General features: G+C 35.2%; 1 protein-coding gene across 2 annotated transcripts in view; it reads right to left on the bottom strand.

Moving 5' to 3' along the window:
* The window catches only part of PPARG (peroxisome proliferator activated receptor gamma), a 60930-nt gene that overhangs the window by 20829 nt on the left and 23329 nt on the right, over window positions 1-16772 (bottom strand). For both annotated transcript variants that reach the window (XM_080606756.1, XM_080606755.1), the window contains exons 2-4: window positions 6392-6619; window positions 4468-4637; window positions 2549-2687 (exon numbers count right to left, since the gene is read on the bottom strand). In XM_080606756.1, coding sequence (XP_080462882.1) covers window positions 2549-2687; window positions 4468-4637; window positions 6392-6611 — 529 coding nt within the window. In that variant the 5' untranslated portion in view covers window positions 6612-6619. The remainder of the gene's footprint in view (window positions 1-2548; window positions 2688-4467; window positions 4638-6391; window positions 6620-16772) is intronic.

Genomic DNA, 16772 nt, shown 5'->3' with positions numbered 1-16772 from the left:
CCATATAGAAAATAAATTCAGTTTCTTTCACTGAAGAACAGCAGACAGAGCCAGGGCAGAAACTTTTCTGAGTTTACTTGAAGCATGTGCCCAAATTCAGCAACTCAGTGCTCCCAGAAATTATAATAAAGACATATTGCCATGTGTGCTCTTTTTTCCAGTACATTAGTTGGCTTTACATAAATAGTATTTTTAGTGTAAGAGAAAAAATTAATAGCATTTCCAAAAGGAAAGAACAAAACTTTTTCTTAGTGGTACTTCAGAATACAATCTGAGCAATTGAGGGTTAAACGCAGAACAGCACTGTGGCTAGAGAAGGAAAGGAAAACAATATCCAAAGCATGAGAACACTACTGTCTTTCTTAACCTTCAGCCAAGTGGTATGTAGCATTTATACATGAAAAAATGTGACTCTTAGCTGCTAAGTGTCTCCTTGCATTCTCCCCCTGCCTTTTTTTTTTTTTTTTTTAAGTGCCCTAACTATTCATTTTGCAATAATATATCTATGCGAAGAGAGTCACAGACTGGAGCCCTCCAGCACAAATAGTCCACATTCTGATTCCAAGAATGTAAAATTCAGATAGTTTCACTATCCAAGTGGACAAACTTTAATCTGTGGATGTAACATTAGAATCTGTCTCAGTGCCACTGACAACCTCCAGTGTTGCATTTCTGCATGCTTCCTTATAGAGACTTGTGTCTTCACAGGCAAAATTTAGTTCTTTAGAAATTTGTTTATAAATGATGGAGGGGGCAGGTATGGTTTCATACAATCTGGAGCAGGCAAAAAATGCAAATGTAGAAGCCAATAATTGAATATAAGCACTACTAACTCCCTGCTAAGTGAACTGGTGGCGAAAGTCAATTAAAGCATTCTTTCAAGCCCTGGGGGAAATGGCAAAACCATACCTCACTCCTGCCCCTCATAACCATGGTCCCTGCTGGTGCCACAGGTTCTTCCTTGCTGTGGCTGACCAGGAAGAAATAGCATGTGAAACATTCATTTTAAAAAGATTTCCTGGGACATTTACATTGTCAAGCCAGAAAGAATGATCTTGGCCTTCCCCTTCTTGATAGCACAGGACATGGTTCACATTGTGGAAGCCATGTTGCTAGTTTATGAAAGAATTTGGCATGCACCTTGAAAATAATAATAACAAACTCCCCTGAACTACTATAAAAATACCCACAGTAGCATTTCAAAATTAGTTTTATTTTTAAGAGTTACTGTTGCATCCCAGGAACTTGAAAACCATATTTTCTACTAGCAAAACATTTCCCATACCATTTTACATTCACTGAAGTAATAACTTCACAAACCACAGTTAAGCTTCCCTCTTGGGGACAACACACTTATTTTTTATACTGAAAATAATGAAAGTTCTAAAAAAGCCACAGAGAAATTATTTTCCCAGTCATGCTTGCAATTCTTTACCCTTAGAATTACATAAGTCTCTATGTTATGACATTTAATTCCTGTTTCTACTCAACTTTGCCAAAGCGAGGCAGCAAAGAATCTTCATTATGTCTTTCTGTCCAAACATTCACAAGTATTTCCACATGAGTTGGTATGTTAATTTTAAAGTTCAGAGGGATTTTCTTCTATATCCTATGCAAGAGAGCAGTATTGTGATATACTTAATGCTATCTGCTTACCTACTGTAAAGAAGGCAATCACAGAACCATACACAATTGCATACAGTTTTGCAAGCTAAGACTACAACATATAGTAAATGGAAATGCTGCTTACACAGTTCACAGATGGGAGGGCATATTCACCTCTGGATGGTGGAGAGGTCAGACAGTGCATAATACACAGGAATCACAGCTATACACACTAATATGATGAGAGGCCAACAGCTGAATGAGCATGCTGAGAAACACTACACTCCTACTTACCACACATTGGAATCTATGCCCAGATGTGGGTATCCTAAGGGAGGAGGAGGACAGTTTTTTTTAAACCAGTACAGCGTATGGCCCATTCATTCAAATATCTTGTGCTCTAGTATGAGGAAGTGTTAACTTAGTGATGTTAACCGCCCTGGAAAAGCATTCTCTGCATCAAATTCAAGTTGCTGTTATTCACAAACTTTTGGCAAATTCTCTACTTCATTTTTCATAACTAAGTTAAGTTTTTGACTTACAGGAAAAGAATATTAAGCTACAGTATGGAACAGAGCCTTACCAAAAAATAAGACCACGACCTGAAAAATAACAATTACACTAGGAACATGTTCATGAAGAACAACTGACAACGTAATGAGCAAGAATAATGGAGAGTAAAACCAACTCGTTCATTATATTATGTATTATATTGCTAAGTGCAGATCTCTACCTATCTGATTTTTATATTCAGCAATCTCCAATTATATACGTAGCCTGCTAAACACAGAGGCAATCTCTCTGATACATATTTCTAAACTGCCTGGTATAGAGAAATAAAAGACTGTAGAAGTTACAGCATCACATTAAGTAATCATATATATGCTTCATATTATTCTTGAGAAGAAACATTATTGTTTTAAAACATGCCACAAACACTTACCATTGTGTGACATTCCAACAGCAAGGCATTTCTGAAATCTGCAGTACTGACATTTATTTCTGCTTTTTTTATGGATGCGACAATTAAGATCACACCTGTCATAAATTAGCTTTAACCTGATGGTTCTTCGAAAAAAGCCCTGTAGCAAACATAAAAACATGTAAAAGGAGAGAAGAAACATTGTCAGTGTCACTGTCTTACTTCTGTAAACATACAAACATGTTTCTATATAAACACTGAGCCTAAATTTGTTTTAGATAGGTGATGCTATGGTCACACCATCTGCGTAGCAGCATGCTCCTGATCTGAATTTATTAGCTATTTTCAAATCAGTTTGATAGAAAAGTGTCTCAAAAAGCTACGGAAGCTAAAAGGGATCTATTGGTTTGAAAGGATCCTAGGAACATAAGTTGAGAGCACTACAGAAGTACTGAGCATGAAGAATACCATGCCAACAGAAGCAAGGCTCGATTTGTTCAGGTGCTCATGAAACGATTGGATATAAAGTGAACATAACATTTTAAAAATTTCAAGCTCACTATGTAGGAAAACAATGTATTTCACAATGTAAGAAAAGTGTTATAAATGACCACAAACCAAAAATTCTGCAAAGAACAGTTTGATCTCAAGTATATAAAAAGGTTATGTGTTTGCTACTTATTTAGATCGTCTTTCCCACATATTTCTTTGTTCTATTTTAATTATTTGTTTTCCTTTTTGAGCTTGAGTGCTTACAGAGAATTTATTTTCCTTTATTTATTCTATTTCTTTTAGTTTGCACAATGCTGAATGAATTTTCCAATCTAAATTTCTGTGTTCTATCTTCTAGGTTCTTTTATTTTCTAGTTTGTTCCCACTGTTTGGATTTTACAAGTTTGCAAAGTACATTGGCTCATGAAAAATCCAAAAACTTGCTGCCAAACTCATGGTAATTATTACTCAAGTCTTATGAAGACAGAAACCATTACGTAAATTCAGAGTTCTGTCTTTTTACAGTCTACAGGTGTTTTCTGAGATCAATGATTAGTAGCTAATAAAGTTTATCTGAATTTATCATAATTATTTCCTTGTAACAGCTACTTTATTCTCATAGAATAATACTAACAATAAAAAAAAATGACATTTATATAGTTCAGTGCAATGTAAGTAATCAACAACATACTTGCTGCTGTAAGTATGTTCCTCATTCAGTGCTATAATTTTTAGTTAAGGTCTGCATTGGATTTTACTATCACTTATTTTCCTCGAGAGATTGAAAATAAGGATGATATGAATTTAAACTCAATGAATTGTTAATAATTCCTATCTCCAGTGTTTCTTTTCTCATTCTTGAGGATGGTCAATTATTATACCATTCACTTTCCTTTATTTGTTAGGTGTTATTCACTAAATATCAGTGACATCAAAAGTAGTCAAAAGTAGTCAATGGTGTTTTAAAGCAGAAAGCCACTTTCTTTAATATCATTAGACCTTTCTGTAGTCACCTAGAAATGTGTAAATTGAGTAAAGAAACTCTAATCAATTAGATTCTATTAATAATAGAATCTGAATTTTAAATTGCTCAGAGTATTGAGCTTTGGAATTCAGCATGAGTCTACTTTTGCTGCATTTTATGAATTCAAATTCTACAAGTGATCTCCAAGACAGCAAGAATGAAATATAATTGCATAATTGACAAAAGTAGAAGAAATGCACAATACAAATCAAATAGATCAGTAATATAATTAATAAAAAAGAAATATTTTACTCTCTCACTTATTAAATTATAAAGTATTTACATTGTATATGGAACAATTTAATTTTAAAAAGATTTAAAACTCTTTTTTAAAAAACACAGCCCTCTAATTTTACCAAATGATTATTTAGATGAAAATTGTATCAAATCTTACTTCAGAGAAAACACATTTGTGACTACCTACCTTACAGCCTTCACATGCATGCACACCATAATGAAACCCAGAGGCCTTGTCCCCACACACACGACATTCAATAGCCATAAGGGAGTTGGAAGACTCCTCATGAGGTTTATTGTACAACTGAACTTTTTCTGAAAAATAGGGTGGGGAAGGAGGCTCCATTTTGATTGCACCTGCATATAAAGGAGATTTAAATGATAAACTCAAAGTATAATTAAATAGATAGTAGAAGAAGCAGCAAGGAATAATCATAAGCAATCACAGTAAACAGATTCATAGGTGTGCTTCATAATACAAAACGACAAGTAGTAAACAACGGTGTAAAGGAAACTAAGCTGTAAGCAGATATTTCACTGGTAGTACATAGGCTGAAAAACCTTGAAGAGGCATATTCTGATGGAGAAACCATGTTACAGATCCAGTTTTCAGAACTGTAGCGTGGAGTGATTTGAAGATAGAGATATTCAAAATTTATATATGAAAACATTATACTCAAAAGGACTTTTGCCTTTTCCCAGTATCTAATTACATTGTATTACTTTAAGGTGTTCAGTACCACTGCAGGGAGAAGAACTGGAGTCTCTAATCTCATAAAAGTAGTCTAAGTATCTAACAGACCCACATTTAAAAATTTGGATATTTAAAGAAATTAATCACTCTCCTGGGAACACTGTTCCACTTTGGATGCAGTCTAGAGATTAATTTTCTCTTCTGAAAATTTCTAATTACTGAGACAGCACTTTGTAATATTAAACAAGTTCAAACAACCAAACATGATATTTTTAAATCTGTCATGACTGGTCACAGAAGAAAGCTGTGACATTTGACACTATAATATCAGATCATAGCTCAGGAATTATATAACATACATAAGTATTATGAAAGGTGAATGGTTTGTTTTCTAGCTGGCTATACAACATAAACTAGAAAGTTTTCTTTCCTATAGAAACTGGGAAGAAAAGAAAGCACAAAATTATCTGAGTAAAGATCAAGACAATTTGGTGTACCTAAACTCTGCTGGATTCTCTAGTTTGTTATTAAAATGTTATGGAAATTTCTAATCAAACAAAAGAAAAATAAGTTATTAGCTGTAAAAATGTCTTTTAATTCACTTCATAAATAACCCAGACGTATGTAGCACCTGCTTCTCTACTACCACCAAAACTAAATACCACAATTTTCCTACCAAGAATTCCCTGAAATAATTCTTGTATAGCTTTCTACAAACAAAAGTGATGTCTGTGGATCTTTAAAAAAGTTCCAGGCACAGCAACCTGAAATCTTACTATCAGTAGGAATGCAGTAGTAACTTAGTTAAGAATAAGCCACTTCCTTTCTTAAGGAAGTGTATTTTTTAATATAACTGGGGAAAGAGGGGCTTTTTTTCATAGCATATAAATAATACTAGCTCACAAAGCTTCCAGGTTATGTCTGCATTAGGGACACTGATAAATGTAGCCAATATTTCTATTCCATCAGTTTCTTACCTTGTTCAGAATTCAAAAGCTGCATGTATTATTAATTAATATGCTGTGTATGGTGTTGTTTTTTTTAAATATCCAAGATATTTATTTTGCACTGATTTTAATATAGACAATTTACACACACGAGATATGAATAGGAAACTGAAGGTTTCATAAAGAAGAGTGGGATTCATGTGATTAATAAAAAGTGTTCACGGTCATTTTAGATACTATATGATAGCTTGCCTAATCTCTAACTGCTGCTCTGAAAGGGTGAATGTGTGCTATGTGCATTCCATCTTTTCTACCAGTCCTGTCAGAATATCTTTTGGACATCTTTTTGTTGACACAGGGTATCTGCATCTGAGCATATTAATTCATCTAATTTCTACTGTTGGTAGTGTATTTTCAAGAGCATGAAGCAAATGTGAACATGAAGAAATATTGGATAATAAAAAGCATACTTTGGCAATCCTGGAGCTTGATATCATATTTATAATCAATGCTGGTCTGATCAGTTCTTGCAAGAGGAATATCTTCATAGTGTGGTGAAGAAATGCTTGAAAAATCAACAGTGGTAAATGGTTTTATGTCAAAGGAATGTGTATGATCATCCATTGCAGACAGATCCACTGGGCTAATTCCAAAATTAATTGGCCAAAACGGCATTTCTGTGTCAACCATCGTAATGCCTGAAAGCAAGAAAAGAAACAAACATTTTAAAAGAAGCTAGTTATTTCTGTAATGAGTTTGGGCCCAAGCGGAGGCCCCATTGTCTCACGTCCGAAGTTTTGAGATGCAAACTCACAATCAGGTGCATGTTTTAGGGAAAAGTCTAGTCCCCATCCATCTTTTTGCTTGAGTTTGTCATCATATAGTGCATTAGTCTGTTTAGAAATATTGCACAGATAACACTGGGCAGTTAACCCACCTTTGAGGTTCTTCTTAGAAAGGCTCTAATGTCATATGTCATAAGAAAAAAGTGAGATTTGTTGGGATCCAAAGCTTAGGCTACCCTTAGAACAGAATGGCTTGTCATAGGTATGCTACTAGAGTGATCTGATCTGCACTTCAAAAGGCAGCAGAGACAACTCGTGGGTTCAAAGAACAATGGTAGTCAGATTCACAAAAAATTGACAAAAATATACATAGAAAAAATAATAATCTAAACAATTCTAGATGGCCAGATAAAATTCAATTCCATTTTAATAGCATAATTTTGCACATTTATGTACTTTAGTAGGCATGCAAGTTATTGAAAAAATAATTGTGTGAAATGAAAATACAACTGGAAACAATTTTCACCATTTTTACACATATGGATTACACTGACTAATTTCATCTCTCTATAACACGAAAATGAACAGTTAGAAATCTTAGACAATTGATTTTTTGCTTTTACAAATTCTCATCATCTTTCTTCCTAAATGTGTGAAAATCTTAAGGCTTTTTGTACTAAGGAAAAAAAAAAGTAGTTAGCATTAAATAATGATGCTTTTACTCCAAAGAATCAGAAATACCTGAAATCTTTAGCTGGGCAAGGATGTATTATCCCTGAATCTTAAACCTAAGGATCAAGGAAAATTATTTTAGAACTTTCTAAATCCCATATGTATTTATGCAGTTCTTGAAAGCAGTAAACAAATAAAACGCTTCAATCTGTAAAAATCTTCAGCAAATTGAGTAAATTTAGATTGAGATATAAAATGCTTATCTGAGTCCTCTTTTGACAGTTGGCTGAACCGGAATCCTTGATTTAGACATATTTCAACTATGAAAAACTTTGTATTCAAGTGAGTGTTTCATAACTAGCATCCGTCTTTAATTTTCCATGACTTAAAATGACGTTTTAATCTAAAAATAGAATAGACAATACGGAACTGAAATAACTTGGTCACTTTGGCTGTTTAATTTGGACTTCAGACCCATCAAGTAAGTGGCTTTTAACCTCTAGATAACAGAAACTTCTTTGATTTGATCTACTTTGTATTAGTCAAAACTACTCTGTCACACTGCCAAATCTGTTGTTGCAAAATGAATATAATGGAGCAAACCTGCTCTATTACTTTAAGATGATCCCTTATTTTGAGAGGGCTATAAATAAGTGCCACAGTGACTGTCCGCCCCTATCTACTGTGCTAAGTGCTAAGGTAGCAATGTCTGGACATGGACATAGTTCTTTCCCCAGAAAAGCCACTATCATTCTTTCCCCTTTTAGGGCTTGCAGAACAACCTTGAACACTGGTATCAGCTGCTGTAAGATGTTTCTTGTTCTTAAGTTTCAGATAAGAAATTCCTACTGCAGTGTGAACGGAAGTGTTGCTACTATATTACACGCTCCACAACATACGTGTTACCTCTAGTAGAGGGTAACCCTCTAGTAGAGGGGAACCTATAGCTCCTTTATACTGCTGTGCCTATTACTACGACCCTAGTAACATAGAGTTCTGTAAAGCAAATGGTGTTTAAGGGTAAACTTTTGGCTAGGTTAGCCTCACACTCAGCCAACTGTCTACCTGTCCAAAGGTTTCAGCCATTGGATAGGATATACAGACCCATATGTTATTTTTAATGAAATAAGACCTGCCTACTAGCAACTGACAGAATTTCTAACTGCCACAAGTGGAAATTATCTTGTAATAACTCAGTAGAGGTTGCCAGAGTATCCTGGTGTTATACATGTTTGGAAGATAAAGTATCTTCCAAATAGTCAGCTTTTCTGTAAGCACAAGATGTAAGTCCCTGGCCATTAAAACTGGGAACCATCCTTAAACAAATTTCAGAATAAAGCAATAAGATAGACTAAACTCCTTCTTAGGAGTCCCTTCATGTAATTAACCACACCAACCCTAAAAAACAAACAAACAAAGAAACCTACAGACATCTACAGTTTAAACATTGGCTTAAATCTCTTTAAGCAATAGATGTAGAGAGGTATTTTCACATTGTACCTGGAGGGCTACCTCAAGGGTGAAGAAGGCTGCCTACAGGCAAGGTCCTGGGAGTAGCCACAGTTCATCCCGTGGAGTCCACAGGACTCAACATGGGCAGGTGCCCCCATGAGGTTATCGTATGGCCAAGAAACAACTGCAGGCAAACGTGTCATTAGAAGGCAGGGGGATGCTCATACTTAGTGCGGCCCTTGCACAGACCCCTTCCCTGCACTAGAGAAGGGCTGAAGAGGCTTAAGGCAAATGCAAACTTCAGTTGCTCACTGAATAGAGCATATGAATATACTCATCGCTTGCCACTAATCTCAATTTTTGTATTATACATGAAGCAGATGTTAAAATTAATCGGCTTTCCTGAATCATCCCTTGAAACTCTCTAACAATACTTAAACAATCTAGAGGGACTAGCACTCTGGATTACCAATTAAAAAAAAAAAGTTTGCAAACTGCTGTGAGCTATAGAGCAAGTTAATGCTTGCCTATATTTCACTTTATAACACGGTGAATGATTATGATGTGTTGGAGAATTTGATTACGTTTAACTTATGATTAATTATAAGAAAATTCTGAATCATTATAACACATAGTGTGTATGAAATTCACTATGCACAGATATCCTATAGCTTAGAAAGACTCAGATAAGCGTGTAAGTGCAGGGGTCTGGCTTGCTGCAAAAGCTACGAAGGTACAGTAACTCCTCAGCAGCAATCTTCTGGTTATACAGTTAGTACAGCTAGCTTGTTTCAGCAAAGTCTAACAATAAAGCCAGAGGATTTTCACTGTAAAAGTATTTCTAGCCTTGAACTGTGATGTTTTGGATTTTTATGAGGTTTTAGAAGCAGCACATTAAAAAAAAAAATCTGTTATTTTAACAGTCGCTTAATTCAACGGACTGTTTCATGCATTCTTGTTCTTCCTAACTGATTATTATTATTTTTTTAACTGTACATCTGTTCTCATCACACACATTCTGTATGCTAGGAATAGAGGAAATAACAATGACAATATTATACTGAAGTAAAGAACAACTAATATTAAAAATATTCTACGATTCTGTGATTCTGTGTACTCAGAGGCATGGAAGAGAACTGTGGAGGGACCTAACAGCTACTACAGGTCACGCAGTAATCCCATTTTATGTTACTCATATTTGCATTCTAAGGTAATAAAATCCTCAATCAGCAGAGACTTACAATACCTTGAATAAAAGCCCATAAACTGCACCCCTTCCCCAGGTTAACATCCCCTGACCAGTAATGTCAGTTCTTCAAGCAACTAAAAAGGCTTTGTTAAATAATTCCACTACAAAAAATGTATACTTTAAGTTTTCAAAAATTCTTATGTTGTCTATGCTATAATTTTGTTTACGATGTCCACTCAGGTACCTAACAACTGTACTGTAAATACGAACATACAAACATATACACAATTATGTGTGCATCTCTCTCTGATGTCTTCTTTTAAAAAATATAAGGGTCTAGCATGGTAAAATGCCTTAAACAGGTAGGATTTACTCAACACAAAAAAGTTTGCATGTGTATTAACTGCTTTTCTGCCATTGAAAATAGTTAACTTCAGTTATGTTGTAAATTTCTATTTGCCTACTTCTGGATCAGAATATGTGTATTAGAGCATTTCTTTATACAACAAAGCAGCTAGGCATTGATGATCCCAAATCATTATTATTCATAAACATTTCAGAATTATTCACATTTCACATATGACTGATCTCAGTGGAATCATTAAATTGAATACAATTTTCTATTACAGTGGAAACAAAATTAATTTTACTATTTAGTCAAATTTGTATTATAAATACTAGAAGAAAGAAAAACGTGCTAATTTTATTCGTACATTACTGAAAGCACTGTATATAACTTTACTTGATTTCTGCTGTATCTTTGTCTTTTTTCCTCCTCATGAAAAGGTGAATACCAGCACTCCCCTCTGCAAAAATAATGTTTAATTTTAGTCTTCTCATGTTTTTTTCCAAAAAAACCCCAAAGATCCAAAACACAAGTCTAATCAACTGACCACTCCAGGATTCCTTCATAAAACTCTAAGATGCTCATGTGAGATCCAGGAAACAAAACAAAAGAAAACAAAAAACATAATTTAAGTAGGCTAAAAAGATTTTCATATGTAAAAATCATTCTCGGCCAACAAAAGATTGTGCCCAAGAGTAGCAGAGATGTCATTCACACAAAGCCAAATGGACATGCTTCAGCATTTCATCATGAAAAACATCAGAATGCTGTTGAGATAACGTTACATACGGAGAGATGATACTAGCTGCTATAACTCCCTTCACATGCATTTAATCTCATGTAACCAGTTTCCAGCTATTGTCTACAAGGAAGTAAAAGGCGGCACAGCACACGAACTCATCTGATATTTGTAAGAACTGTCAGCCACAGTGACAGCTTACACTTTGGTGCTGACTGTGAGAACTACCAGATCATTCAGTAGAAATTGAACGTTGAATTGACTTCCAATTCATAAGGGAGCTTTTCAGTACATTTTTTATATTAGGAAAACATAACATATAAGAGATTAACATGGTATGAAAAACATCCTGGATCACAGGCTACTCTTTGCCATAAACACTACCTGTGCTCAGTTAACCTGAAAGGCCTGTTGCACTGCATTCTAGGCACGCTCTTTCCAGACAAAACTACCAAAATATGACCCTGAAGGTATTTAGTGAAGCAGCCAGAACATCCTAGCCTAATGCAAGTTACAGAAAATCGAATAAATAAATAAATAAATAAAGCATCTCAGCTTTGAGAAGTAAATCAAGGCAGTGATATACCATATGGGCAGATATAAATATGAACATATATATGTGTAATGTAAATTATTGTAGTTTTTAAAAATTAAAACATATTTCATGGAATAGTTTGAATTTCATCTCACATATAAGTGTGTCATACAGTTTGTCAAACTCATCTACAAGTGTTGCAAAACTTAATGGGAATTTTGCTAATTAATTTAATTAAAACAGCCTCAGATCATCTCTGAAAAACATAACATATAAGTTGGCTAAGATCACATAACCATTCGTAGATTTTAAGAAAAAAGTAGAGATAGTGAAGAGTAAGCTTCATACTCCCGTAAATATTTATTTATCTATGTAACAATGAAACATTTCACATGTGTGCCTTGCCAAAACGCATCTACCCGAAATGATTGTACCACATCCAAGGAGTTAAAGAGCTTCATTAATCTTTTATAAGGGAAATGCTGCAAAGGTCTCTAAGAGGAGAAAGGACAGTCTTGCATTAAGGCAATTGCACCCCCCCCTTTCAATAACTCAGTTTTTTTCATTGCCTCTGACACAGAAATTGTATTTGGCAATGCATAAGTATCTTAAGCCAACATTTTCATCAGTGCTGTTTTCAGGTCCTGAATGTGAGGCATATGGTCTGATTTTTTGACACACTGTGTTCAAACAGTAATTAACTCATGTCTCTGGAAGGTGTAAATGGCGACCAATTCTAGTAAAGTAGCCGTTTGTTTTATTCATTGTTCTGTTTATTTAGGGAAAGTTGTGTCGTCTTACTACAGCTAAGTCGTCCTGGAACAAAAAAAAACAAAACAAAACAAAACAAAACACAAAAATGCTCCTGTTTATGCTCTTTGCCTCAGTTCTCCACTTGTCCAGTGAAAGAAGGATACTGGCTTTTCTTCTTATTCTGTGTAAGAATCAAACTGCAACCTCTTTCAGCAGGGATGGTATTGCTCTACACGTTTTTAATATTCCTAATTATGCCTGAGTGCAATCAGGTTTTAAGCTTAATCTGAGCCTTTGGGAGATACATTGTTTTCACGAGTAAAGAAGGTATTTTTCATGCAAAGTACCTGCAAGTATAACAGACTTTACTTACTAGGCAAAATTTGCACAAAATAAAGGCACTATTTATCCAAATGATTTTGGCTAAACCAAAGTATGTACATTTTTTCTGTATTGTAAACAACAACTCAAAGCTCTTGGACATTTTCCGTTTAATACATTAAAACAACTACTCCAGTGTGGTCTGCAGGTTCTCACATCGAACGCACCACTCCATCATGTAGGACCCGTACTCCTTTGTGCTCTGTTGCTGCGGAGTCAGCAGAGGGAGCACAACATAACTAAAAAAGCTCTTTCCAAGAACACCGCTGACACATTCGGTGATGCTCTTAAACAAACAAACAAGCAAAAAAGTACATAAAGAGCCTTGTTGGCTGATACCCCCAACTCAATGTTTGACAAAATCGCAAAGGATTTTTTGCCAAACTCAGTAGGCTTCAAACTGTGGTAAGAAAAACAAACTAACAGCAAAAAGCCATAAAGACTTGTTTTAAAAATTCCATTATAGTCTATATTCCATATAGAGTTTTGTAATGTTATGTTCTCATTACCAAGAAGTGGAGAGAAAGAGGATTTTTTTCTTTTTATCCATGGACATTGGTAAAGTTCAGGGCAGAAACTGATTAATTTATCCTAAGAAGTGTGCACTGAACTGCAATACATTTATAGGACTTAAAATAGTTGTTCAAAGCAGTCTTTTCCCAAGCACATGGCAAGTTAGAAATGGCTGTGATTGAGGAAAATAGAGCCAGGCTTACTTAAGTAACTGACAGAATAATTGTTGTTAAATTTCTGTATTGTAAATTCAGCCAGTTTTCTTTGAAAACTCAGTATTATCCTTGGCATTCCTGCCGTAGGACTGTATATTGTAGCAGCAACAAAAACACTTCTGCATGCACCTTGGACACCACTTCTGCTCGTACTGCTGTCTCACTTGACCTCCAATTTTTCTTTTAAGCATGAACTTAGCAAAACTATTTACAGGAATGGAAACTAAGATCACTGCAGAACAAAAGAACAAGGCTTATATGAATCTGTTGCAATTAGAGAAAGCTAAACTAAAGCTAGAAGTTACAACAACAAAAATAAAAGCATGCTTCATCCCCACTTCTTAATTTATCTGTAAGAACAAAGAAAATATCTAGTGTCCTCTAGCAAAAGTTGAGTCAAAAACAGCTCCACGATAACAAGCGCCTTAGCGAAGCAGTAAGCCCTTAGATGATGTGGTGCACTACTTTTAATTCAGCCCTGACTCCAAGCACAAGACATTTTCTTCTCTCTTCCTCAGATGCAGCCCTCAAGCCATCTAAACATGGCTCAAAAATGCACACCTGTTAGAAAAGATAACTGTCAATACAACAAGGATGCAGCAGAAACAGCATACTTTTGAAAGAACGGGATAAGCATTCTGTGTAAAAGCAAGCCCAGGGGTTCTAGACAACACGGTTTTGTTGCACCTTTGTGCCAAGGAGGAGGGATGTATCACCAGTGGGCAGAGCGCAGCCAACAAGCACACTTCAAGGGTTAATCACTAAATGGGAGGATATGAGCTTATGAAAGTCTCCTTTTACAGTCTGCTGTACTAACCTGCAGAACAAGCACAGGACAAAAACAGGGGAATGTTAAAGGTGTGACAAACACACAGATACTCCCAGAAATGCCTTGAAACACTGCCACCAGATACAGGTTTCTGTCACATCACCCCAATGCAAACCGTGGATGCAGATGGCTTAACAAACTGGCTCAGAAATCCAAGTGCTGCACTGTCCAAGGGCTGCAGAGAACAGTGACACTCAGATCCTCCAAGAAGACAGATAAAAATTGGTGGTGAGGGGGGTTCATGCATCCACCTCTCACCAAGGCTGCACAGTACAACATCAGAAGAGACTCAAGAAATGGCGGAAGTATGAACATGTAAGAAGTTTCAACACGTAAAAAAAGTCTGAACACATAAATCAGTAGGAAATGCATTTTATTCCTGTAGCTGAATTACAGCTACAAACTCTGATCACTTAAAAGCACAGCCCATAAAATCTATTACAATGTTTAGCAGGGATTAGCTAACAGGAACAGAAAAAAAAAAAAAAAAAAACCAACAAGAAAAGCCCAGAGAATAATAGACCTGTTTAATTTAAATATATTTTCTATTCTGTGCCTATAGCATTTACATAAAATGGCAAATGGCCTGGGTTCTCGCTCAAAATAGCTGCGTTTTATATTCTCGAAGCAACATAAACCATTGTAAATACAAATGCAAATGAGAAACAATCTCAAAAAATGCCACAGGCTACTCAGACACAGTACAAATTCTACAGTCTTACTTTAATTACTTAATGGAGGTTTTTCATTTCTTTTTCTTTTTTTTTTTTCCTTTTTGTATTCTGATACTGGATAGATGTTGATGACACTGAATTATTTCAGGATATAAAAGAAACTAGCAGTTTAAATAGAAATTGAGAATATCGAACAAGGGAAGGTAAATGAATAAGAAATACTGATTTATATCTCTGAAAAGCTGTATAGACAGATAGCTCAGCTTTAAGAGTTAGAGCACTTCAAGATCACAGAGAACATAACTACAAAATTCTGGAAGTGACACCGTGCTGGGCTCGCAGTGGTAAAAGATTACAATAGAAATGGAAGCGTTCTGCTACTGTCACAAGTCTGGCAGAACACTGAGCTGTAGAGATAATTTCTACTCTGTTAACTCCAATTCAGCGTTTCTGAGAACAGACCCTCAATTTGTTCTTAGAAATACTTGAACAGAAAAACTACAGTCTTCTAGTTACAGGCAGCTGCAACCTGTGCTTTGCGAGGTGCCACGTATTGAACTAAAATTAATCTCAATGAAAAACTTGTCTTCCAACGCTTTTTGTTTGAAAATGTCTTTAAAATATCTCACCTTCTTGAAAATATGATTGTTATTTCATTCTGTTGAACAACAACAAGAAAAAACACAAGAAACAGAAGCACAAAACTGTGAAAAATAAGATACCTGGTTGTTGAAAGAAAAATCAGAATAAATGTGTACAGAATTCTAAAGGGTAGGGATCATGTATCAGTATTTATAACATGCCTAATTGCATTAGGAGGGCTCAAATCTGGGTAATTTTGGTTTTGAATGATTTGATGAAATCAGAAACAAACAACATGCCTTTAACTTGCACTGGCAATATTGTAAAACTATCTCATGACATAAAATGTAGGCGTTACTCTCTATGAATCATTGTAGTTTAAAAAGGATACTGATAGATTGGCAATGAATCACATTCAATTTTGTAATCAGAAAGAGCTGGCTGCTTAAGGAAGACCTTTGCCCCCTTTGGCAAAGCAGACTAACTAAATGTGCCAAGCTACTAAGGAGTAGGCCTTCTCTTCTCATGTAAGTTGCCTCATAAAACTGAAGTAAGTCATTGATTTTAAAATATACAAAAAAGTGCAAGCTTTATCAACTAGAACGTCGCCAACACAGATCAATTGACGAGAGCATTAACATTGTCAGAACTGTACTTGGCTCAAAGACTGCACATTTTATAGCTGGCATTTATTTATTATACTGGGTAGACTTGGTATTACTCAGAGAGCTAGTAAAAGTTTTACTAACTGCAGGAAATTCATATAATTCAAACACTTTATATTTGTGCAGCTTAAACCTACACCAATTTTTTAGTTCTGTTCTTGTTTTGCCACCAAAGCTATCCGAGAGAACAGTCTGCTTCCAAATTCTTCGAAACAGAATTCTTGCTGTGCTAAGATGACTGAAGACCGTACTCCAGATATCTTTCCCTTTATCCCAATGATCTACCATAAGATAATATGTTTTAATCGATTTAAAAATCAAATGCTCTGTCACAAAATAGATACAAGTGTTATCCTGATTTCTCATACGCTGATTGGTAATACACATTTTTATTAACAGCAAAAAAAAAAGATAAATTAGAAATTAACAAGGAGTTAAAAACAACAACAAAATCTTTTCATTCTGTAGGTTTTCAGCCCGGTTTATAAGTGCATGCTATTAAAATTATTTTAAAAGAAAAT

Source organism: Anser brachyrhynchus (genome assembly GCF_964034855.1).
Source record: "Anser brachyrhynchus genome assembly, chromosome: 10".
Taxonomy (NCBI): Eukaryota; Metazoa; Chordata; class Aves; order Anseriformes; family Anatidae; genus Anser; species Anser brachyrhynchus.
Note: the sequence above shows the minus strand (reverse complement) of the source record. Positions and strands in the feature narration are given on the sequence as shown.